The sequence below is a fragment of the Gracilinanus agilis genome, chromosome 2 (assembly GCF_016433145.1).
Source record: "Gracilinanus agilis isolate LMUSP501 chromosome 2, AgileGrace, whole genome shotgun sequence".
In the NCBI taxonomy this organism is placed as follows: domain Eukaryota; kingdom Metazoa; phylum Chordata; class Mammalia; order Didelphimorphia; family Didelphidae; genus Gracilinanus; species Gracilinanus agilis.
In genome coordinates, this window is record NC_058131.1 from 269,743,448 (window position 1) to 269,767,299 (window position 23,852).

At 45.1% G+C, this 23,852-nt stretch overlaps 1 protein-coding gene across 1 annotated transcript; it reads right to left on the reverse strand.

Annotated features, from left to right (window-relative positions):
* Positions 1-208: 208 nt before the first annotated feature.
* ENTPD8 (ectonucleoside triphosphate diphosphohydrolase 8) lies at positions 209-22,751 on the reverse strand. Its single transcript, XM_044663926.1, has 10 exons — positions 22,653-22,751; positions 7,796-7,934; positions 7,454-7,571; positions 6,814-6,964; positions 5,840-5,999; positions 5,491-5,721; positions 4,970-5,230; positions 3,511-3,621; positions 1,953-2,087; positions 209-1,438 (listed from the first exon to the last, which is right to left on the reverse strand). The coding sequence occupies exons 2-10, from the start codon at positions 7,919-7,921 to the stop codon at positions 1,247-1,249; spliced, it is 1,485 nt and encodes a 494-aa protein (XP_044519861.1). The 5' UTR covers positions 7,922-7,934; positions 22,653-22,751; the 3' UTR covers positions 209-1,246.
* Between the last annotated feature and the right edge of the window lie 1,101 nt (positions 22,752-23,852).

A 23,852-nucleotide genomic window follows, 5' to 3' on the forward strand; every position in this document is an offset into this window, starting at 1 on the left:
CTCGAAACCAACCTGTGGACAAGTGGAATTTTAATAAAAGTAATGGTTCATTGCCCAAAGTTTTGAGTCATTCAAAGGAAGGGAAAACATCCCTATCAAGGTTAGCAGCTTGGACTTTGGACCATAGGATAGGAGCTGTGACCCTGGGATGACAGCCACAACGAAGGGGCTCAGGTTTGAAGATTTGAGGGAACGACAAGGTCCCAAATTAGTTGGTCAGCAAGCATTTATTAAGCGCTCACTATGCGCCAGGCACTGTATTGAGTGAATATAAGGATATACAATATAAGGGAAAGGACAGTCCCTGCTCTCAAGGAGCTCACAGTCTAATGGAGGAGACTGCATGCAAAGATGTATGTACAACTATACAGAATGGCAGCTAGCATCAAGGGATTTGAGGAATTGAGGGAGGATAAGCAAGTTCTATAAGATGAGATCTATCAGATCTAGATGGGGAAAAGAATGAATACAAAAATCCTCAGCCTGGCAGGCGTTGGCTAGGGCTGCTCCAGGGTGAGAGAGAAGCCAGAGGTGAACCCTGGAATGGGGCTGTCGCCAAAGAACTTGCTCCTCCTGCCTCTCTCCGTGGCTTGAGCTCATCTTGGATAACAGCATTGATACATATCCCAGGATGTATCCTTTTGTTATCATCCTTGGGTCAGATTCCCTTCTGGAAAATCAGCATTCTCTCAATCACGCTGTCATTTTTTACATAATTACAGAGAAGAAAGGGGCCTTAATGATCATTTAGTCCAATCCCCTTCATCTTACAGATGAAAAAATTGAGGCTCTAAAGAGGGCAATGACTTGCCCCTGGTCACACAACTGGTTGATTACAGAGGCAGCACTAGGTTTTAAGTGTCCAGAATCTTCAGTCGAGTTCTTTGTCCACTATACCTTGCCATCACTTCTCCTATCTTAGGCCTCTCCCTCCCAAAAGTCCCCCCCTAGACTTTCACTCTTCCCCTCAACTCACCCCCAAATATCATCAGCTCAAGCCTAGTCCCTTCCAGAGAGCTGGCTGAGGACCAGAATTATCCACAGAAAACACATATAACACAATGGTCAAGATACCCAAAGGAACCTCAAAAGCCTTTTAGAGACAGAAGTTCCCTGTGCTCAGGCTGGGATGGAGTGGGTCTCCCCAGGAGTTCAATGAACCAGTCTTCGGTTTATCAGAAGCTCAGAACCAGGCTCCTCTTGCCCCACCCCAGGGATGCTCATCACGGCGGCTTAATTCTGAGGCCTAGTCAGGGCTCCAAAAACAGTGGATGACTCCAGAACCAATGCTCGTGACAACAGTCAGGACCACAAAGAAGACAGCAGCAACCCAGACACCATAACTTTCTGCCTGCTTCATTTCTGGTGCCTCCGCCGGGATCATGTTAGTCAGATTCAGCATGTAGCCCAGGGTCCAGCCAATGTCCGTGCCTGAAACCTGAGAGAGACACGGAAAGGGGCTTGGTCAAAGGTGTCCTGTAGCACACAAGAGGCCCCCCTTGGTCGGGTGGCTAATTGGGGCTGCTTCAGTGGTGCTGGTGGGCAAATGCAACCTTTTCAGAAGTTGGATCATGTGTGCCACTGTTTGCTACCTGCGCCCCCGGCAGCCAGTGGAATTCCTGCAGGGGAAGGATGAATACAATGGCACGAGGAGTAAATGACACTCATGTTTATTAAAGCCTGTGGGCAGCACCCCATCTCCAGAGGCTGGCTCTGCCTCATGACTGCACATATCTGAACAGAGAGCCCTGTGCAGATAATAACTGCACTCGCCTCTCACAGCTTCTGGGACGATACAACGAGCTATTTGCCAAGTGCTTTTAGCATGGTGCCTGGCACATACATAAATGCTTATTCTTTTCTCTTCTCCAAAGGAAAGGGAGCAGGGGGTGGATGACAAGTAGAGTCACTCTTTTCTTGGAAAGGGGGGACGAGTGGCTAACAATCCTCACCTGTTTGCAGAAGTGGATGTCGGTCCAGGTTTCATCATTAAATTTGTAGCCATTGGTCAGGAGGATGAGGATGTACATGGCATTGGTACAGTAGTTGTACAGATACTGCTTCTCCTTTGGGTAACTGGCCTCCACCTATAGGGCCCCACAGTTGGGGGTAGAAGACAACAATAGGTTCAAGGGCTTATCCTCATCACCACCACCCACAGCCAGGGGGACCAGATGTGTCTTGAGGAACACGAAAGAGGAAAGAGAGCTCTAAGGAACTGACCCCTCCTTTTCTCTAATATGAAGTTGCCCCTGGGAAAGGAAATTGGCCTTAGAATTCCCATCCCTTCCTGAAGATCTCTTCTCTCATCATATCCACACTGACTTGAGTAAAAAGACATTGAAATGTAATTTAGGGGGCGGGAGGTCCTGGGTTCAAATCTTACCTCAGACACTTCCTACCTATGCAACCCGGGACAAGTTACTTAACTCTGATTGACTAACCCATACCTCTCTTCTGCCTTGGAACCATTAAAAAAAAAGTGGGGGAAATTTAGTGGCTTTCAAAGCAATAGAGAAAGAGCATGAGGTCAGTTGAGCTAAATAGCTTGTAAGGATAGATGAAGAAAAAAGAATGGAAAAATGAAAGACTGCAGTCAGACATAAAGACTACTCAGACCGGGGCAGCTAAGTGGCTCAGTGGTAAAATTCTGGGCTTGGAGTTGGGAGGACATGGGTTCATATCTAGCCTCAGACACTTCTTTTCTGTGTGACCCCAGCCAAATTACTTACTTCAATTGTCTAGCCCGTAACTGCTCTTCTGCCTTGGAACCAATACTTGAATCGACTTTAAAACAGAAGGGTTAGGGTTTAAAAAAAAATGCTCTGACTGTTAAGCCTGAAAAAATCTATGGGCATTCTATAGTATAGCCCTGTCACAGACATGAGGAAGAATAAGAATCCAATGACTGCTTGGATTAATTAAGTGCAGGCCTGCTGATGCCAAGTGGGGATGGACTAAGCGGTCTCCCCTAGAGAGTCAGTGATGTTATGAAGCTGGCTTTTAAGTCCTAGTCCTAGATAGGGGCTCTGATCTAGGCACCTGACCATCTTCAGTCAATGTCCCCCTAAGGGCCTACTATGTTCAAAGCACTAGATCTGTTTTCTGAGAAATAGAAAAATGAAGCCTCATCCCTGGCCCCATCCGTCTTATTGTATGGTTAGAAGAAAGAAGACAGGGAAGAGAGTGGATTTCAATTCACAGCAGCACACGGTAAGTACCTAAGAAAGGCACCAACGTTTTTAAGTTATAGTATGAGATAGTTGAAAGAACTGGGGAGAAAATGAGATCTTGGTACTAGTTACTGCCCTGTCACTAACTAGCCACCAAATGACCTTGAATGGATTATTCAGTCTCTAAGTTTCGCCATCTACAAAAGATTTCTAAAATCTCTTCCAACTTTCTATGATAATGGTTCAGTGTGCGTTCTGCTCCCAAAGAAAGGTCAGGTCCCAGAAGACAAACTTTGTGAATTTGCCCAGAGGAGCAGTTGCAAGTAGCAGATCTCACCTGTTTCCAGGGCCTTTGGCAGAAATCCCAAATGGTCTTATTCACAGTGTGCAAAGACTGGCCGCCTGTGAGGTTCAAGAAGTGGAAAGTGTAATAGAATCCAGAAAATGCCTGGGAGGAAAAAAAAATGTTTTTCAAAACCCTATTGCTTCCCCCATCCTTCCTGTACCAAGTAGACTCCAGGGTCCTGGATGGCCTGAGCCAGAGGCTGGGGGATTCTCCAATTTGGGGTCTGGGAACCAAAAGTGAGGCACTGGGTCAGATAAACTCAAAATCTCATCTCTTTACCCTCAATCCTTATAACTAACAATCTTCCATCAGTGTTTCTTCCCTCCAAGAAAAGGTGCTTCAAGTATTCCTTTAGGATGTGACAGACACAATAAATAGTTAAGAGGAAGCTCTGTTTTCCACCTTGGAACCAATACATAGTATTGATTCTAAGATGGAAAGTGAAATGGACAGAGAGAGAGAGAGAGAGAGAGAGAGAGAGCGCTGGGAGGAATTGGTCTCACTGGGGAGAACTAGTGAGCACTAACAGCTTCCAACAAACAAAAGAAAACCTTTCTGTAAATCAAAATTTTATGATCCAGGCATTTTCAGGAATTATTTTTTGAGGCAGCTAGGTGGCTTTAGTGGATTGAAAGCCAGACCAAGAGATGGGAGGTCCTGGGTTCAAATCTGGCCTAAAATACTTCTGAGTTGTGTGAAGCTGGGCAAGTCATTTAACCCCAATTGCCTATCCCTTACCACAGTATTATTGTACACAATACTGAGTGTCAGACAGAAGGTAAGGATTTCTTTTTAAAAAAAGTTACTCTTTTATAAGCTTAGGACTTCTTCAAACACAGGATCACTGATTTAAGCTGGAAGGATTCTTAGAGGTCAGCTAGTCCAACTCCCGTTAAAGTCATGGAGGTAGTGAGTAGTAATCTGAAAATACTTATGACTGAAAAAGGTAGGATCAAGAGATGGGTCCAGCCTGGCTACCCCCAAGAATGAAAATCCTCTCTTTCCAATATTCACTTCCCTGCATTCCTTTACAGATCCTTTTCAAGCACCATTGAATTTTCAGAATGAATAGCCCTGGCTTTAAGCAAGTCAAGGCTGGGAACTCTCTTTCTGTCCCTCCAGAAGTTTCCTGCTATCTTTCCCTCTCTCTCTCTCTCTTTTCCTTCCTTTCTTCCTTCCCTCTTTTCTGCTTTCCTTTTCTTTTCCTTTCCCCTTTCTTCTTTTTGTTCTTCCTGTTCTTGTCCTTGTTCTTCTCTTCCTCCTCCTCTTTCTCCTCTCTGTCTCTTTCCTCCCTCCTCATTTCTGTCTCTGTCTTTATCTCCCTCCCTCTTTCTGTCTTTATTTTTCCCTATGTGTCCTAGACTTGTCCTGAGGAAGTTCGGGGTTGAATTTGGTGGGAGGGATGAAATGTTAGGAAGGAAAGTCGGGGGGGGGGGGGGGGGGATCTTACATAGAACTGGCCATGCTCCTCAGGCTGATAGATGCCATCAAAGGCACAATCTCTTCTCCCTCCACAGGAAGAAAAGTTGAAGAGGCTATTGATGACAGAGTAACAAGCATCTGGGTTTCCTGTCCCCTCCACCTTGAGGCTCTGAGGATAAGGGTGCTGGGAGTTCTGGACACAGGGCGTGTCATACAGGTCGTCCAGAGACAGTGTATCCTCATATCCACCATGGTAGCATGGGTTCCGGACCACTTCAGAAGGACTGGTCTGAGGAGAATGCAGTCATTAGCCCCTCCCCAGACTCTTGATCACCTCTTATCACCCAGGTTCCATCTTGATCTCTTGATACTTACTTCTGCTCTCAGTTGGCATCTAAAGATCAAAGGTCCCCTTTCCCTTCAAATTTCTCCCCTCTCTGCTTGATGATTCCTGAAAATTTGACCCCACTCCAGTTTCTGAGTCCGTCTCTGTGTCCCCCAGGCCATCCTTTCTTCCTGATCCCTTCCATCTCCCATTCCCATACACACCTGCACCAAAATGTCCAGGAGCCGTTTCTGCATCTGGTTCTGCCCATAGCACAGGTAGCTGTGTGTGTAGACACTGTAGTTGTACCCATAGAGGCGTAAGGTGGTCTTGGTGCTTGGGTCAGTGATGGGGTCAAGAGGAAGGAAGGAGATCTGTGTCGAAGCTCCACCTAGGTCTAGGGCTCCCACCAGCTCAGCCACAGGGGGTTGGATCCACTCCCCTGAGAAGGTGTACTGACACCCCCACCAAACACCAGTGACTCAGACCCATGTACACCACCAGTGACTCAGACCCCCAGACACTGGTGGCTTTGGGCCCCTAGAGTCCTCCCCTCTCAATTCCCCAAGTCACCTTCACCAGGGTCCCCAGGATGTAGTTAACGGTGATCCAGCCAAAGGCTCCTTCCTCATTGCCTGTCAGGATTTGGGCTCCCTGGAAACGGACAGGGAACTGCTCCAGGACCTTGCCGACTTCTTCAAAGATCCGATGCGCCTGTGAACTATTCTTCTCTCTGAAGGTGGTGTAGGGGGAGGGAGAGAAGTCCTAGATGGCTGCGGACCCCTTCCTTCCACCAAAAAATGTGTCTTTTGGCCTAATGACTCATTTCCATAATGCTTTAATGGTTATAAAAGTTTTTTTCTCACAACCACCCTATCAGGTCAGGAAACGTTAAGCACTGCCCTGAGTTTGGCGCCTGCCTCTGATACTGTATTCCTAGGCAAGACCCTTAATTTCTCTGTGCCTTAGTGTCCTCTTCTATAAACTGAAGATAACAGCTATCCCTTCTTCACAAGGTTATGACCAGGATCAACTGATATAATATATGGGAATGGCTTCGAAAATGCAATAAAAATGCCAGCTATTATTATGCCCATTTTACAGATCAGAGTACTCTTCCCCATATGCACACATACAACCACACGTGCTATCAGAGGCACACTAGGGAAATGGAGGTACAGAGAGGGGACCAAGAAGGAATTCAACATAGAATCGAGATAAGGTAGGGAGGGGAAGCCCTGAAGGAAGCAGCAAGAGAGCCTGTAGGTTCTTGCTGCCTTCACCCATGGGTAAGCCAAGAGCTCAACAAGCTGACATCTTCCACTCATCATTCATCCCAGATTCTCTAGAGATTCGCGCCCCTCCACACCAGTTCCTGATCTCAGATTTGCTCTGTCCCCAGGGCTGATTCAAACAGTAGGAGGGAAGGGGCTTTTGCCCCCCCTACCTACCCTCGTGAGATACCCTTCCATAAGTCTAGAGACCCATACTTCCCAAGTCTCTTCCACCCTGCTCCCCACTAACACCGGTGCAGGGTCCCCATCGACCTCAGAAGCCTCATCCCTGCTGTGGCCCCAAGGAAAGTGGGAGTCTCCTGGTGCTGGTCTTCTGGGATCAGGGCCAGTGCCTTCTCCATACAAGCCCTCAAGCTCTCCCCAGCCTTCACGGGGTCTGTGATGTAATGAGAAATCCCCGGCCCTGAAAAGTAGCAATCCCAGAAATTAGGAACTTTACTAGAATTTAACCGTTTCTTTTAAACCCTCTTACCTTCCATCTTAGAATCAATACTGTGTATTGGTTCCAAGGCAGAAGAGAGGTAAGGGCTAGGCAATGGGGGTCAAGTGACTTGCCCAGGGTCATACAGCTAGGAAGGGTCTGAGGCCAGATTTGGACCCAGGACCTGCCATCTCTGGGCCTGGCTCTCAATCCACTGAGCTACCCAGCTGCCCCCAGGGTTTCTCCATTATTAAAGGGTGTTCTAAGTGGAGTTTGAATAGTCCTCTCATCAGGAAAGTAGTGGAGGGAATTCCTATCCTACTATATCTTGGGCTCGACCCTTCTACCTCTGGGATTCTAGGGGTTCATGAAATATCCCTGAAAAGAGTCATATTCTAAGCCACATTGGACCCTTAATATATGGTTCAGAATCTTTCATTTTGCTGCTTATGTACACAGTCAAAAACTGACCTTCCACATTGCAGGACAGAGCCTGGCTCACAATGCCAGTGTCGTTCTCTTTGTTGGCTGGCCACTTGTAGATGTAGAGAGATGTGTGCGAGGATCCAGCATCGAACACCATCCCGTACTAGTGGAGTCATGACATATAGGTCACAAGCTTTGTGTTAAGGCAGCACAATGGATCTAGAAATACTGAAATCTCCTCAGAGCAGATCCAAAGACAGAATTTCCCTGCGTGCATGCGTGCGTGCGTGCGTGTGTGTGTGTGTGTGTGTATGTGTGTGTGTGTCTCGGATGGGGGTATAGGGGGGAGAGATAGAGGAGAACAGGGCAGGGCAGGACAGGGCATACCTTGGTGGCTGGAGGCAGGAGGACTTCTGTGACATCAATGAGAACAAGGATGAGGGTGATGATTCCTGATATTATTGTGGCTCCCAGGAAGACAGCAAAGACTATATTTCTCTGGGAGTACCCCATGTTCGCCTGGAATCTGGAGGTACAGAAAACATTGAGGATCCAGCCTGCCCTCTTTCCTCTAGGGCTCAGCTACCCATGTACTCTCCACAGTGGGATCTGCCCTTCCCCAGCCTTGGACTCTCCCCCAGGAGTTCCCGCTCATTCATTGGTATTCAAGTCAGATCATTTTTTTTTCACTGCTCTTTTATGTTGTCAGTGATACATATATATAACATATATATATTTCTTTTAAGTTAAGTTTCTGGTCTTGGAACTGAATTCTCATCCTCTTGTTTCCTCCAATCCCATTTTAACAACAACAAAAATAACCCCATCCATTCACTTGATGGATGCTTCCTGTACATTGTATACCCTGGACTTGCAGATTTATAAGGAAATTCTCAGAGGCCAAGGGCAGGTAGGTGTCACAGCGGGTAGAGTCAAGATCTAAGTTCAAATCTGGCCTCAGACACTCACTAGCTGTGTGACCTTGGATAAGTCACTTAACCCTATTTGCCTCAGTTTCCTCAACCATAAAATGAGCTAGAGAAGGAAATGGCAAACCACTCTAGTATCTTTGCCAAAAAAAAAAACCCAAAGGGGTCAGGAAGAGTCAGACACAACTGAAAAATAACAACAACAACAGCAACAACCAAGGGGAGGGCAAGTGGAAATCCCCCCACCTTCAGGATGATGGATGTATGGATGAGGCCGAGGCAATTAGTGCCTGAAAAAGAAAATGTATTCACTGAGTATCCTCATATCTCATTAACAATTCCAGTTCTGCCACTATGACCCCTCAAAAAGTTCTGAGCATTTCCACAACTACAGGTACATATATCCACCATCAGACCTTGAATGTATACTGTAAGATGGTCTCAAGGTGGCGTTTGAGTTGGCTAAGAGTTATCTGGAGCCAAGGAGTCGGGACTGGTTCATGCAGGAATTGGAGCTGGGCAATGTTTGAGGAAATGGGGTATGGTGAAAACACCGGATTTAGGCAGAGAAAAAGGAGTTCAAATCTGGACCCTGATATTCACTGTGTGTGACCTTTGGGAGAAACTCCTTTCCCTCCCTGGCCTTACTTTCCTCATCTACAAAATCAGGGGATTGGATTAGATGATCTCTAAAATCCTTTTGTAGGCAGCTAGGTGGCATGGTGGGTAGAGTGCCAGGTTTGGAGTTCGGAAGATCTTAGTTCAAATCTGACCTCGGTCACTTACTACCTATGTCACCCTGGGAAAGTCACTTAACCTTGTTTGCCTGAGTTTTCTCATCTGTAAAATGAGCTGGAGAAGGAAATAGTACTCTAATATCACTGCCAAGAAAATCCCAGATGGGGTCATGAAAAGTTGAACATGACTGAAAAGACCTGGACAGCAAGTTCCTTTCCAAGCTTTTATATTTTATGATTCTTTTTCCTTAAAGATCTAGGTAAAGAAAATCCCTTGATAGAAATGCAAAGAAACTCAAATTCTTGGCATCATTCACAAAGAAGGAGTTAAAGTGCTAGGCTACAGGAAAAAGTCCATTGGGTTTTATTACTTCAACCAGAAGCACTTTCCAGTTGGTTTGATGTTAGCCTTCAGTCTGTCCCGCAATTTCTCTGTGCCTCAGTTTCCCAATCTGTAAAATGTCAATAATAATCCCTACCTTGGGGATTTTGAAAGACTAAGGTGATGATGGAACTCTGGCTATGTTGGCTTCAGTGCCAGAGGCCAGTAAGTCAAAAAACATTTATTAAGTACCTAATGTTTGCTAAGTGTTGGAGTTCAAATGAAAGAGTAAAGAGAGTCCACAGTTCCAAAGAGTTTACAGTCTAATAGGGAAGAGAACATGCAAACAATTATGTACATCCAAGAGAGTAAATTGGAAGTAATCTCGGAGGGAGGATCTAAGTGGCACAGTGGATAGAGTACCAGTATTAGAGTCAGGAGGACCTGAGTTCAAATCTAGCCTCAGACACTTCCTAGCTGTGTGACCCCTGGCAAGTCCCTTAACCCTGTTTGCCTGAGTTTCCTCATCTGTAGGATGAGCTGGAGAAGGAAATGACAAGCCACTTCAGTATCTTTGCCAAGAAAACCCCAAATGAGGTCATGAAGGGTCTGACAGGACTGAAATGACCAAACAATCTCAGAGGGAAAGCCCAAGCATTAAGGGGGATCAGGAAAGGCGTCTTGCAGAAGGCAGGGCTTTAGCTGAGATTTGAAGGAAGCCAAGAAGACCAAGAGGTGAGGATGAGGAGAGAGAGAATGCCAAGAATGGTGGAAACGCTCAGGCAAGAGATGGAGCTTCTCATTTGAGGAAGAGCAAAGAGACCCGTGTCATTGGATCATAAAATACATGAAGGAGAACAAAATATAGAAAAAGATGGGGATACAACGAAAGGCAAAAGAGTTCCTAATCTCAAGGAGCTCACAGTCTAATGGTGATAAGGACATGCAAACACTATGTACATCCAAGAGAGGCAAAGCCTGTGTGGCTCAGTTTCCTCATCTGTAAAATGAGCTGGAGAAGGAAATGGCAAAAACCACTCCAGTGTCTTTGCTGAGAAAACCCCAAATGGGGTCACGAAGGGTTGGACATGACTGAACAACAACATGCCAACAACAAAAGAGAGGAAAGTTGGCCCAGGCAGGCTAGTTTTGGACTTATACATCACTGCCTCCTCCTTCCCCTATCTGAACATGACAGAAGGTTAAATGAAGCATGTTGTTTTTGTCAGTGTCATAACCATAAAAGTTTTAGATTCCTTATTTCTAATTCAACCTCCACTCATTCTTCTGCTTAGGATACTGTGGTTGCACATTTCTAAGGAGGGGAAAGCAATATTCCAACTCCATTTCCTTGCTTTTTAAAATAGCCAATGAAGAATAAAGTAAAATAAAATAGCCAATGACCCAAGAAGGTGTTGGTTTTATTTATCTTTTTAACTTTCATGGCATTCCCAAGGCACATCATTTCATATGCCCCTCTTCTTTTTTTTAGATCCTTACCTTCTGGATTACTATCAACTCTTTTGAATTGATGGTATTGAGGTTAAGTGACTTGTCCAGGGTCACACAGCTAGGAAGTATCTGAATCCAGATTTAAATCCAGGTCCTCCCAACTCCAGACCTGGTGCTCTATCCACTGTGCCACCTTGCTGCTCCCACCTGTGCCCTTCTTAAAGGTGTCCAAGAGCAGAGGGCCCATGATCTTCCCCAATTATGCATTCCAAAGTTTTATCCCCATAGTAATGAGCTAGAAAATTATTTCTCGATTGTAACTGAAATCTCCAATAAAGATGAGTTTTAACCAGTTTTCTCTTGGTTGGGCCCTCCATGAATTTCGAGAACAGCTCGTAAGATCCCTCCCCCTTTCTGGTCTAACTCAACAGCCACCTTTAGGGATGGGAATTGAACCTGTGATTTCATTGGCACAGGGAACTCCCCAAAAGGAAAGTCTCTCTGTTGATGCAGGTCGACACTCTCTCTGTAGCTTGTGGTTTGGGGGAGCTGCTTAGGGCAAAGTGAGATTAAGTGATTGCTCAGAGTTGCCCAGTCAGAATGTGCCCAAGACAAGATTTGAATCTAGACCTTCCTAACTCTAGTGAGCTGTCTAGTTACCATATTATGCTGCCTTTCTGCTAATTCCTTTTGCTTGCCACTTTCTGAACATGAATTCATCCACGCCTCCCTTCTCTGCATCCCCTGCATTATTTCTAAAGCACAGAACTAGCCTCAGTCCATGCTTCTGCATCATTCTCGGCTGCAGCACTCCAAACTTCCCAGGGTTTTTGCAAACCCCTCCCCAGTCCCATCCTAGTTGGAAACAGGGAGTTCAGAGGCTCTGGAGTTAATTTCTCCTTAGCCAAAATATGGGGAAATCAAGGCAGAGTGAAGATTCTTACCCCCTCACTCATGAACTATTGCATGCAATACTTCTGGATGGTCTCCCTGCCTTAAATCTCTCCCCACTCAGATCCAACCTCCCCCCAGCTGCATGTCACTTCATTGCTTATTGAACTCCCATGGCTCCCTATTACCTCTGGGATTAAATATAACATCCTGTTTGGCACTTAAAACTCTTCATAACTCAGTCCCTTCCTTCCATTCCAGTATTCTTACATTTTGCTTCTCCCTGTAATTTAGGATATGGTGGTACCAAGTCTTCTCTGTTCATATATCACTCTATCTCCCAACTCCTGTGACTTCAAAATAACTGTTCTCCGTGCCTGGAATGCTTTCCTTCCTTAGCTCTCCCTATCTCTTGGCTTCCCTGGCTCCCTTCAAGACTCGGGTCAAATCTCATCTTCTGCAGGAGCCCTTCCTCTATTCCTCCTTTCCTTTCCTCCAAAGCCTTCCCTTCAGTGATTATATCTCATCTACCTGGCATAGATCTTGCAGGTATGTAATTGTTTGCATTGCTGTTTCCCTCAATCCTTGAAGGCAGGGGTTGTTTTTGCTTTTCTTTGAATCATAGATGCTTAACCCAGTGCCTTGGCACACAAGAAGGGCTGCCAGGAAAAGTGGCTTAGGGTGGCTATTTCCATCTCTTGTGGCTCTCTCTCCTGCTTGATCACCAGCCTTTGGAGGGAAGAAGAAAGGAGAATTGGGGGGTCCTCTGTCTGACTAGGCGCCTTCCATCTCATGCAGCTCATGTCTCCTGTCTGACTCCTAGCCTCCTCTGGGAAGAGAAGTGCCTTTCACTGAATGATTAACCTAGTCATATCCTTCACATCCCAGTGATTCTGAACCCGTGAAAGCTACCATCCAAATCCTATTCCCCATCCCCTACCACCTGATTGCTTATTTCCTTCCCCCTTAACCTTCCCACCCCAACATCCCAAACAAACACTCCCCACCCCTTCTGCTGTGCCCCCTGAAATGCCTTCTACATAGATAACAAACTTGCCTTTATCTTAAATCTTTTCTTTGCCCACTCCTTCCATCCTCTGCCAGTCACAGAGACTTGGCTTTCCCCCAGTTGACACAGTCGCCCTAGAAACCCTTTCCAGCACTGACTACACCTTCATTCATTCCCCTCAGCTCACCGATTACAGTGAGGGAGCTGGAATACTCCTTGTTCCCCACTGCCACTTCTAGATTCTCCCCCAACCAACAGGACTCAGTAGTACCTCGTTCTTGGATGTCCATACAATCTACATCTTCTACCTAATCAAAATCCTCATCATTGTTGTCTCTGTGCTTCTAGATCAATCCCCTTCCTTCCTCAGTGAGTCTGTTTCACTCAACTCCTGCCCTCATACTATAGAGGATTTCAACCTACATGTTGTCTCTCCCCCAACACTGGTACTTCCCAGGCCCTCAACCTATTCACCTTCCCTGCCCTATTCCTCCAGCCCACTTCAGTCATATTCGTGCCGTTGGTTGGGTCAGCCTTCACAAAATATACCACTGGGAAGTTCAAGAACTCTGAAGCTGCCTTACCTGATAACCTGGAACTATGACGTTCCACCTCTCCCTCTTACTAAACCCTACTCTTCCTCCACTCTATGACCTCCAGTTCTTCAACCCCAGGTCTCTCTCTGGGCATCACTGCTATACTAGTCACTGTCTTCCTTTCTCCTTCTCGAACCCTTGGTAAACCAGTTCAGCTCTGCACTGTTGTGTTCTGTTGAGGCCATCCTCAAAAAACCCTCATTTGGTCATTCCATCCACAAACAATCATCCTAGATCTCTTCTGCCCTTTATGGCTAAACTCCTTGAGAAGACCATCTACAAGAAGTGCCTTCACTTCCTCTCTTCTCATTCTCTCCTCTACTCCTGCTTCCTCCAAAGTTACCAAGGATCTTCTCATTGCCAAATGCAATGGTCTTTTCTCAATCCTCATTCTCCTTGACCTTTCACCATCCTTTGACACTATCAGTCACCCTCTTCTTAATATTCTCTTCTCTCATCACTCTCTCCTGATTCTCCTACTTTTCTGATTATTCTTTCTAATTCTCCTTTACTGGACCCTCATCCAGATCATGCCAACTAATCAGAATCCTACAGGGCTCTGTCCTGGCCCCTCTTCTTCCTTTCTACCACTTCATTTGGTAAGCTCATCAGTTCCCAATGATTCATTACCATCTCTATGCTGATGGCTCTTAAATCTACCTTTCCTGTCCCAATCTCTCTGCTGAATTCCGTTCTTGCATCTCCAACCACCCCTCAGACATCTTGAACTGGAGTCCAGCTATTGATCCTGTATTTAGCTTGTTTCCACAGAAGTCTCCCTCATGGCATGGTGTCTCCCTCATTTAATTGTGAGCTCCTCAAAGCCAGGGACTATCTTTTGCCTTTCTTTGTATCTCTAGGGCTTAGATGCTTCATAAATGTTTATCGTCTGAATAACTGACCGGCTGAAGAGCATCCAGAGCTGGTTCTGTCTCCTGATCAGAGCAACAATTGAGCCCCAAAATGACCAGCCAGCCCTGAATTCACAAGAAGCCTGGTTGGCCTATCATAAACTCTGGGGAAGATTAGTTTCAGCTCCTGGTATAGTCCTTATTTTGTCTTCCAGGGCAGTGGAGAGCGCATCGGGCCTAAAGGCTCATCTTTCTGAGTTCAAATCTGGCCTCTGACATTTTCCCAGTGACCCTGGGCAAATCACTTAATCCCATCTGTCTCAGTTCCCTCATCTGTAAAATGATCTGGAGAAGGAAATGGCAAGTCCCTCCAGCATCTTTGCCAAGAAAGCCCCAAAAGGGACAAAGAGTCAGACACAACAATAACAATTTTGCCTTCTGGTTCAGCACTTTTAGGGGCAATATTTCTTTCTGTAGCTCCCACTAAGCCATCCCTATTCCAGAGGGTATGAGCGGGTTCCATGACAGGAACTTAGAATATCAGTACTCCAGGTCCAGGTACAGCCCCAGGAAACACAGTCCTATCTTCCTTGTGTGGCATTATCTTCTGCTAAACACTAGGAGCAGTAATAAAAAAAAATAGCCCATTGAGATTATGGTGTTGGGGAATAACCTAATTGTAATACTGATGTCCAGTAGGGAGATAGAACATTGGTGAAAGGCTGCCTGGAGTAGTGCATAGAGCGCTGACCTCAAAGCCAGGAAGATCCAGGTGCAAATCCTGCCCCTGACTCATACAGGTTCAGAGACCCAAGGCAAGTTATTCTATCTTAGTTCTCTGAGACTATAAATTGCAGAGAAGGTGCTGACTTCAGTTCATGAGTTTCCTAATTTGGGTGTTCCTCATAACACTGGAATCCAGGGGTCAGGAACAACTTTGCTATAATCTTGAGGTTGAAAAATAAGTCTGTTTTTAAAATAGAGTTTGGAGAGGCAGGAAAGCACAGTAGTCAGACCATAGGAGTTAGAATCAAGAGGGCCTTGGATCAAATCTTGGTGCCACCACTTCCTGCCCATGTGACCTTGGTGTCTCAGTTTCCTTATATGTAAAATGAAGATGGAGGATAATGTTAATGACTTCTAAGAAGTCTTCTAGATAGAAATGTATGATTCTACTAACCTCGTAATAGATAATATTGGAACAAAAATAACCTTGGGTCTGGGTGGTGGCTTGAGTGGTGGCAGACTGGTTTTTTAAGTTGGGATGAGTGACTTTGCTGGATATCCCAATGAAGAACTCTCTTTTCCAATATAGATGTGTATCTCTGCTCTGTGGTTTATAACTTTATAGAGTAGCCTGGAGCCTTGCAAAGTTAAATATCATGCCCAAGGTCAAATGAATGTCAGCGATGGAATTACACAGAGTAATAAGATGCCCTCCCACTAAGGGGTCAAGGAGAAGTAACCCTGCCAAACAGTTGGGGCAAAGGATTCTTCTAGTCCTGATCTGTGATATCATCAGTTCAAGTAGCTACCAAAGTGGAAACTCCTTGAACCAAGACAGATTGGCAGATCCTAGATAACTTGTAGGCTTAGAGCAGGGATGGTGAATCTTTTAGAGATGGAGTGCCAGGCCCCGCCCCCACCCACCAAGGGCCGTGCCCCTTCCCCACACTAAGTACTAGACATGCCCTCCCCACCCTTACCCCACACAGGGGAGGGAGGAAGTGCTCCCATTGGGCTGCTGGGTGGAGGGGCAGGTGAAATGAGGATGTCCTCAGCAGGTGTAGAGAGGGGGAGGGGAGTAGCCCCGAGTGCTCTGCTCCCCTCCAGCTCTGCCTCCTGTGAGCTGCCCACCTTCCCCCATGCACTCCTATTGGCTGCTTGGCAAAGGGGTGGGATATGTGAAAAATGTTGTCAGACACATGGAGAGGGGGAGGGGAGAAGTTCCACCAGAGTCCCTCTGCCTGTCTAGTAACAAACTGTGTGTGGGGGGGAACAGCGTGTGTGCCCACAGAGAACACTCTGTGTGCCATCTTTGGCACCCGTACTATAGGTTTGCCACCACTGGCTTAGAGAGTTATCCAGAGCATGGACAGGCTATGACTTGGCCATCATCACATAGTATGAATCAAAGGCAGCATTTAACCCAGTTCTTCCTGACTCTTAAGCTGGACCTCTGTCCACTAAGCTATACTCCCTCTTAGAATGTCCAAAATAACTCTTTTAGGGGCAACTGGGTGGCTCAGTGGCTAGAGAACCAGGCCTAGAGATGGGAAGACCTGGGCTCAAAATCTGGTCTCCGACACTTCCTAGCTGTGTGACCCTGGGCAAGTCACTTAACCCTCATTGCCTAGCCTTTACCACTCTTCTGCCTTGGAACCAATACACAGTATTGATTCTAAGATGGAAGGTAAGGGTTTAAAAAAAAAAAAGACAGTCTGCTCTCTCACATATACAAAAACACAGACACAGGTTCACAAAAATCATACAGATCTAAGTTTAGAGTTCCTTAACAGCCTTAAGAACCCATGGAAACAGAACCAGCCAGAACCAATACATAGTACTGATTCTAAGACAGAAGGTAAGTGTTTTAAAAAAATAAAATATAAAATAAAATAAAAATTCTCTTGTGAGGTTTAGCGATCAGGGAGGAGAAAAGTATCCAGGATAGCATTTGTACTCCAAGCTTCCTGTGGTCTGTTGAGGAATGTACATCATTGTGTAATAATAATAGCCAGCATTTATATAGCATTTAGTATGGAAGGGGCAGTTAGATGATTCAGGGCTGGGAGCTAGGAAGACCTGAGTGCAAATTCAGCCTCAGACACTAACTGTGTGACTCTGGGCAAGCCTGTTTGCCTTTATTCACTAGAGAAGCAAATCAAACCATTCCAGTATCATTTGCCAAGAACCCCCCACCCCAGACCCATGTTGATGAACACGTGCCAGAGTGGGCTGCTCCCTTGCCCCTCTCCACTGCACCTGAGGACATTCCTCACATCACCCACCCTCCCTGCCCAGGGGATCAATGGGAACACTTCCTCCCTCCCTGATCTGGGGTAAGAGAGTGGCTCACATGCAGCGTGAGGGTCACAGTTTAGGCACTCAGTCTCTAAAAGGTTCGCCATCACTGCCCCAGACGGTATTGGCATACTATGGTCATGGGGTCATGAAAAGTCAGGCCTGACTGAACAACTATGACAGCAACATGTGCCAGACACTGTGCTAAGCATTTTATGATTATTATCTCATTTGATCCTTCACAACAATACTCAGAGGTAGGTGTTATTATTCTCCCCATTTTATAAATGGGGAAACTGAGGCAGGAGTTAAGTGACTTATCCAGAGTCACACAGCTAGTAAATGTGTGAGGCTCGATTTAAATTCAAGGCTTCCTGACTTTGGACCAAGTGCTCAGTGCAAATCATAATATCAACTCGTGATCTCTGAGGGAGCATATGTTCCAAAAATAGATGCCCCCAGAGGTCCCTTCCATCTCTAGAGCTTTGAAATTATTATTTCTCATCTGGAAAACAGAATTTTGCCAATCATTTTCTATGGAGAGTCTTTTCTCATTGTCTATCACTTTAATAGGCAGACTAGTATTGACCAAGGTCATGCTCTGCTCTTTGGAGCAATGACCTGACTTTTAAAATTGTTTGGGAAATCCAGATGATTATTTCTTTGTCCTACCAGTAAACAAAACAGGGCAGCTGGGTGGCTCAGTAGATGGAAAGTCAGGCCTGGAGGCAGGAAGTCTTGGGCTCAAATTTGACTTCAGATACTTCCTTTAGGTAGGTCATTAAACCTCAATTACCTAACCCTTAACATTCTTCTGCTTTAGCATTGATAAGAAAGGTAAGACAAAAAATCAACAACACAGTAAACAAGAACAAATCACTAGCAATTTGGGAATTTGTTTTGCTTAACTATGCATATTTATTACAAAGATTTTGTTTCTTTTTTTTTCCTTCTGGGCAGGAAAAGATAGAAGAAAGAAAACAGAATTTTGGTCATTGAACATTTTTTAAATTAAATTTTAAAAATTAAATCATTGGCAGAGGATATATCCCTAAGCCAACTGGGAAATTTGTGAAAGGTTTAGCTACCTTGGGTCGAGAGAACAACCCCTACACAATCAGCATTTAAAGTGTTTAATAAAGTGTGTTGAAGAAAAAAATACTAAAACTTAAGCATCATGGATAGACAGCTAAACCAAGAGAAGAGGGTTCAAATCTGGCCTCAGACACTTCCTAGCTGTGTGACCCTGGGCAAGTCACTTAACCTTAATTGCCTAGCCTTTACCCCTTCTTCTGCTTTGGAACTGATACATAGTATTGATTCTATGATGGAAGGTAAGAGTTTTTTAATAAATAAAAAATTTTTATTTTGAGGTTTTGGTTATATATGACTTTGCTCTTACAACAATGACCAAAATGGTAGTGTGTTTTGCATGACAATAAAAAAATGAAAAAAAATTAGTAATGATTCCAAGGCAGAAGGTAAGAGTTTAAAAAACAAAACAAAAAAAACAAAACAAAACAAAAAAAAAAACCTTATGCAACATTCTGGGTTTATGTACTAGTCTGCCAGAAAGCTTTGTTTAATCTAACATTAAAATATCCCAGCCACTTCTAGTTGGGAGAGAGCTAGAGATATCCAATCCAGCCTTGTCCTCCCAATCTTTCAAACAAGTATGATCATTTTACCAAATAAAGTTCTTCTAACTCCAAGTACTGCCTTGATCAAATTACATCTCTGCAGAGATGTCAATCCAGTTTGAGAGCTGAAGCTGAGCAGCTCTGTTGGTCTGGAATCCTTCAGTTGGGAGATTCTTAATGATTTCTGGTGTTAGGGAAGCCCGAAGCGGGCTGATGAAACCTTTAAACTAGAGAGGATAAGGTGAAAAATGGAAGATGACAAAGGAAGCAATTATACTTTTTTCCTATCCAGGTTACAGACCAGCCCCCCATCCCATCTTCCTGAAATCCATCCATGGACTCATGGGGGAGGAGAAGAGGATAGGAGTAGCCCTCAGGTTAGGATGGAATCTCTACAGATTTACCAAATGCCCAGGTCCTTCTGGACAAGTCATTCTCTTCAAATTTTTTGAATAATCTAAAAAGATCCCTTTATCCACTTGGGCCTCTGGCACACTCAGCCTAGGACCAGTTGTGACAAACCCATCTAATAGAACTTTTCTAAACAGGTTAAGTGAATCAACCCTCTGCCATATGGCCATTGGGTGTGTGTGTGTGTGTGTGTGTGTGTGTGTGTGTGTGTGTGTGTAGGAATCAACTTGCAAACTTTAAATTTTAAATTAAGAAAAATTTAAAAACCCAGATATGAATTGTTATAATTATTATAGCACATTTTCTCAAATATGGTATCAGGAAGAGACATGACAATGCCTCCAAACATTAGTGTATCTTAAATAAAAACAATGTTTATATGGTTTCTTTATCTTTTTTTAAAATCCTTACCTTCTGTTTTGGAATCTATACTAAGTGTCAGTTCCATGGCAGAAGGGCTAGGCAATGGAGGTTAAGTGACTTGCCCAGGGTCCCACAGGTAGGGAGTTCAAATCTGAAGCCAGATTTGAACCTAGGACTTCCCATCTCTAGACCTGGCTTTCTATCCGCTGAGTCACCTAGCTGCCCTGTTCATTTACTCAAAAATAAATTGTATAATGAAGTTCGATTCAATTCAGCAAAGAGTTTGAAACATCCACTGTGTCCATAATGCTTAGGATGGGGGCAGATTCAAAGTTTAGATATAGACAGCCCTGTTTGTCTTCTTGGAACTTAAACTACTCAGGGTAGGGATTGGACATGTGCACAGTCACTATTCAAACTTGTACATGAGAGAGGTGCCAAGTGCCACATGAAATCTGAGGAGATGAAGTCATTTCTGACTGTGGAGAGCAGGGAAGACTTCATAAAGGAAGTGGCCTATGAAGGATGGATAGGTGTTCAACAAGAGAAAGGGGAAGACCCAGCTTTTCCGACAAGAACTCACTATTTGACAAAAGTTGCTGGGAAAATTGGAAAACAGTATAGGGAAAATTGGGTTTAGATCAGCATCTTACACCCTATACCAAGATAAATTTAAAATGGGTAAATGACAAATATAAAGAGTGAAATCATAAATAAATTAGGTGAACATAGAATAGTTTACCTGTCAGATTTATGGGAAAGGAAGGAATTTAAGACCAAGCAAGAGATAGAGAACATTGCAAAATGAATGACTTAGATTATATCAAATTAAAAAGGTTTTATACAAACAAAACCAATGCAGCCAAAATTAGAAGGAAAGAGAAAGGGGGAAAGAAAGGCAGACACTTGAGGCAGAGGGAGTAACATTTTTTTTTAAACCCTTACTTTCTGCCTTAGAAACAGCTGTAAGACAGAAGCACAAAGACTAGGCAAACTGCATTAAAGACTTGCCCAGCTAGGAAGTATCTGAGGTCTGATTTGAATCCCAGGCCCAGAGTTTTATCCACATAGAAAATAATGTGAACAAAGCTCAGAGATGGGTATATTTGAGGGAAGGTGAGCAATCTAGATTAGCTGAAACAGAGCCTAAGGAGGAAAATTGTATTGAAAGAGAAAACTGCAAGTAGTTTGATGCCAGATTGAATATCAAGCCAGATAAGTGAAATTTTCCTTAGCAGGCCTATAAAATATTGGAGACAAATTGGATGATAGATGATGATAGAATATTGAACCCAGAGTTGGGAACTTACTAGTCTTAGCAACTCACTTCTTAACCTTTGCCTATCTCAGTTTTCTCATCTTTAAAATGGGGATGATAATGGCACTTAATTCACAGGGTGATTGTGAGGATCAAATGAGATAATACTTGTAAACTTAAGATACTATATAAATGTCATTTATTTTTATTAAATCCTATGAATGTCCACAAGGAATCTGCTGAAGATTTTTGAACAGAGAGAAGGAACCAGAGCAATAACTAACATTAGTTGGCATTTACATAGTACTTTAAAGTTTAAAAAGCATTTTACTTATATTATCTCAGTTTCAAAGAAGATAGGAACTATTATCCCCTTTTTACAGATAAGTATTGCCAAAGATAAGATTTGAACTCAGGCTTTTTTGACTTGAAGGCTCAACACTATACAGTATTGTCTCTATCAAGAATGGTTTGGATGGGGATACTATGGTGGGAACGCTTTGGAGGTGAGAGAGCAGCTAGTTAAAACAACTTCTGAACCCTCACCAGCCTGAATATTCCGTGCCAGCAACCCAAATGCCATTTTCTTCCATGGCTCCCCTTGATCCCCAAGTTATCAAAATACTTACAGCAACAGGATACCTTTTTACGGTCCTATCTCTGAAACCCATTGATCAGCCAACCTAGGAATGTACCTTCTCTATCTCTGCCCTTCTTTGATGAGTCACATTTCTCGATGGTCAAGGCCACCAAAGGGTGGGAGGGAACAAGGGACAAAAGTTCTAGGTCTACAACATTCTGGGCACAGTCAGAGTTACATCCAAGGACTGTGGGCTCAGGATGGGACTGATGTTGAAGAATCATCAAATTAAAGATTAGATTCAGAGCCTCTCAAGGGCTTTTTCACTGGGGTTCCCATTTGCCTTTGCTTTGGCTACTCTAGAACTTTATCTCTCTCTCTGTGTCTCTGTGTCTCTGTCTCTCTCTCTGTCTTTGTCTCTCTCTGCCTCTGTCTCTCTGTGTCTGAGGTCTGTCTGTCTGTCTGTCGCTCTCTGTCTTTCTCTTTGTAATTCACTTTGAGAGATGGGAAGGGCTTTTCCTTCACCCATCCTGCTCTTCTGCCCATTGCAGACCTGTACTAGGGCTAGCAGCTCTACCTCCACCCCACAGGATGTGGGTCTTGGATGGTCCTTCCTGTAGCCAGCCGTCTGTCCCTTGCAGGGTTATTACCTGCAGCTGGCAGGGCAGAGACACCTGCTTTGAGAGCGAGGCACCCCTGGCAACCCCTGGCTGATTTGGAAGGAATGGGGAGGAGATGGGGTTGGAAAAGGACTGGGCTGCTGGGTAGAGGGGATGGGGGAAGTGAAGGATCCTTATTTAGCCAACAGCAGCTCCTGTGAAGGTCACCTGTGGTTCCCAGCTCAGGTCTAAGTGTCCGTCTAACTCTCTATCTGTACTGTCTATCCTTACCAGTGCAAAGTGGGTTCAAAGGTTCAAATCAGTGTCCCCAGACTCTACCCAGATGCCAATACAAGGGACTGGCATTCTAGGGGCAATTGGGAAGGGTATTATCTGGAAATATCAGGAGAAAACCCAGAGCCCAGCCTGAACTTTGTCCTCTTCCCCCTCTCCCAAATACGATACAGGCAGAGGGTGTGTGGCTGCTAGAGATACAGCAGTGCCATCTCCCTCTGCCCGGCACCTACCCTCCTTCCTGTTTCCTTCACGTTCGCCCCGGCCGCCCCTCCCAGCCCTGCTCACCTGGACTGGGCTGTATAGGGGAGATAAGAGGGTTTCAGAGGAGCTTGAAGGAAAACATGTTTGCCTGGCAGGACACGGGCTCTGGGACAGGGCCTGGGACAGGATGGCTCCTTTATCAGCTCCACAGCTCATTCTGCTCCTAGTCATCGGCTCCTCCAGTTCCCTCCCCTCCCGTCCGCCTCCCCTGCGCCAATCACCTTTCTGGTGGCAGAGGCCCAGCCAGAGTGGAGGCCCAGCCCTCATGGGAGACAGGTGGCCTGGACTCACCCTTCACATGGCTATTTACTCAACCAGGCCCTCCCCCTGTCCTCGGGCCATGGCCCTCTCTATTAACCCCAGCAGTGCCAGGGGATGGAGGTGAGAATAGGGGGAGAGCTGGAACCCAGAAGAGACTGAGTGGGACGTCCCATGCAGGAGCCACCCTACACCAGGAGCCCAGGCACTGTGGGGGGAGGGACTGGAGACAGACATGAGTTTGGCATTAGAGGTTTTGAATCCTGACCCTCATTTTCTCCTTCTGTTACTTTGAGCAAGATAGCTAATCTTTCCAGGCCTCGAGTTTTCTCATCTATAAAATGAGGGATTGAGCCAGCTTCAACTCGAAATCTTAGGGATTCCCCAGCCCTTCTAGCTCCATGAAGCTGGCAGCCCTCCTTTGCCTCCCAACGCACCAGGCCTGACCTCTACCTTCCAAAGCACCCACCTGCTCCTCTGAGAAAGGAAGAACAAATTCAAGTGCTAAAGGAGGGGCTGGAGGCCCCACTCTCCTCCCTCCCACACACACTCCTGCTCCATGAGGGGAGAATGGACTCTGAGCCCTGGGGGAAGGTAGAGGTCAGTGGCCCCAGTGGGTGCTGGAGGTGCCATTAGACATCAGCTAACGGTCTTCACCATCCTGTTTGGAGGCAGATCCTTGGCAATCTTCCCTCCCCCAGATCCCTGGACTCCCAGTCAGCTGAGGAGTGGGAGGTATTTAGCAAAAGTATTTATTTGTTATTTTATTAATTTTTTTGCTTATTGGGGTTTTTTTTGTTGTTGTTGTTGATTAAAAAATCATTTATACCAGGGGCAGCTAGGTGGTTCAGTGGCTTGAGAGTCAGGCTTAAAGATGGGAGGTTCTGGGTTCAAATCGGACCTCAGAAATTCCTAGCTGCTTGATCCTTGGCAAGTTACTTAATCCCAAATGCCTAACCTTTGCTA

Bases quoted from the DNA above. Each gene is read 5' to 3' on its own strand.
- ENTPD8 (XM_044663926.1), bottom strand. From the start codon at position 7,921: ATGGGGTACTCCCAGAGAAATATAGTCTTTGCTGTCTTCCTGGGAGCC. The intron at 6,000-6,813 runs GTCGATGGGGAC...CACCACCTTCAG, and splicing joins GCAGGGATGAGGCTTCTGAG to AGAGAAGAATAGTTCACAGG. The intron at 5,722-5,839 runs GTGACTTGGGGA...TGGGGGTGTCAG, and splicing joins TCCTGGGGACCCTGGTGAAG to TACACCTTCTCAGGGGAGTG.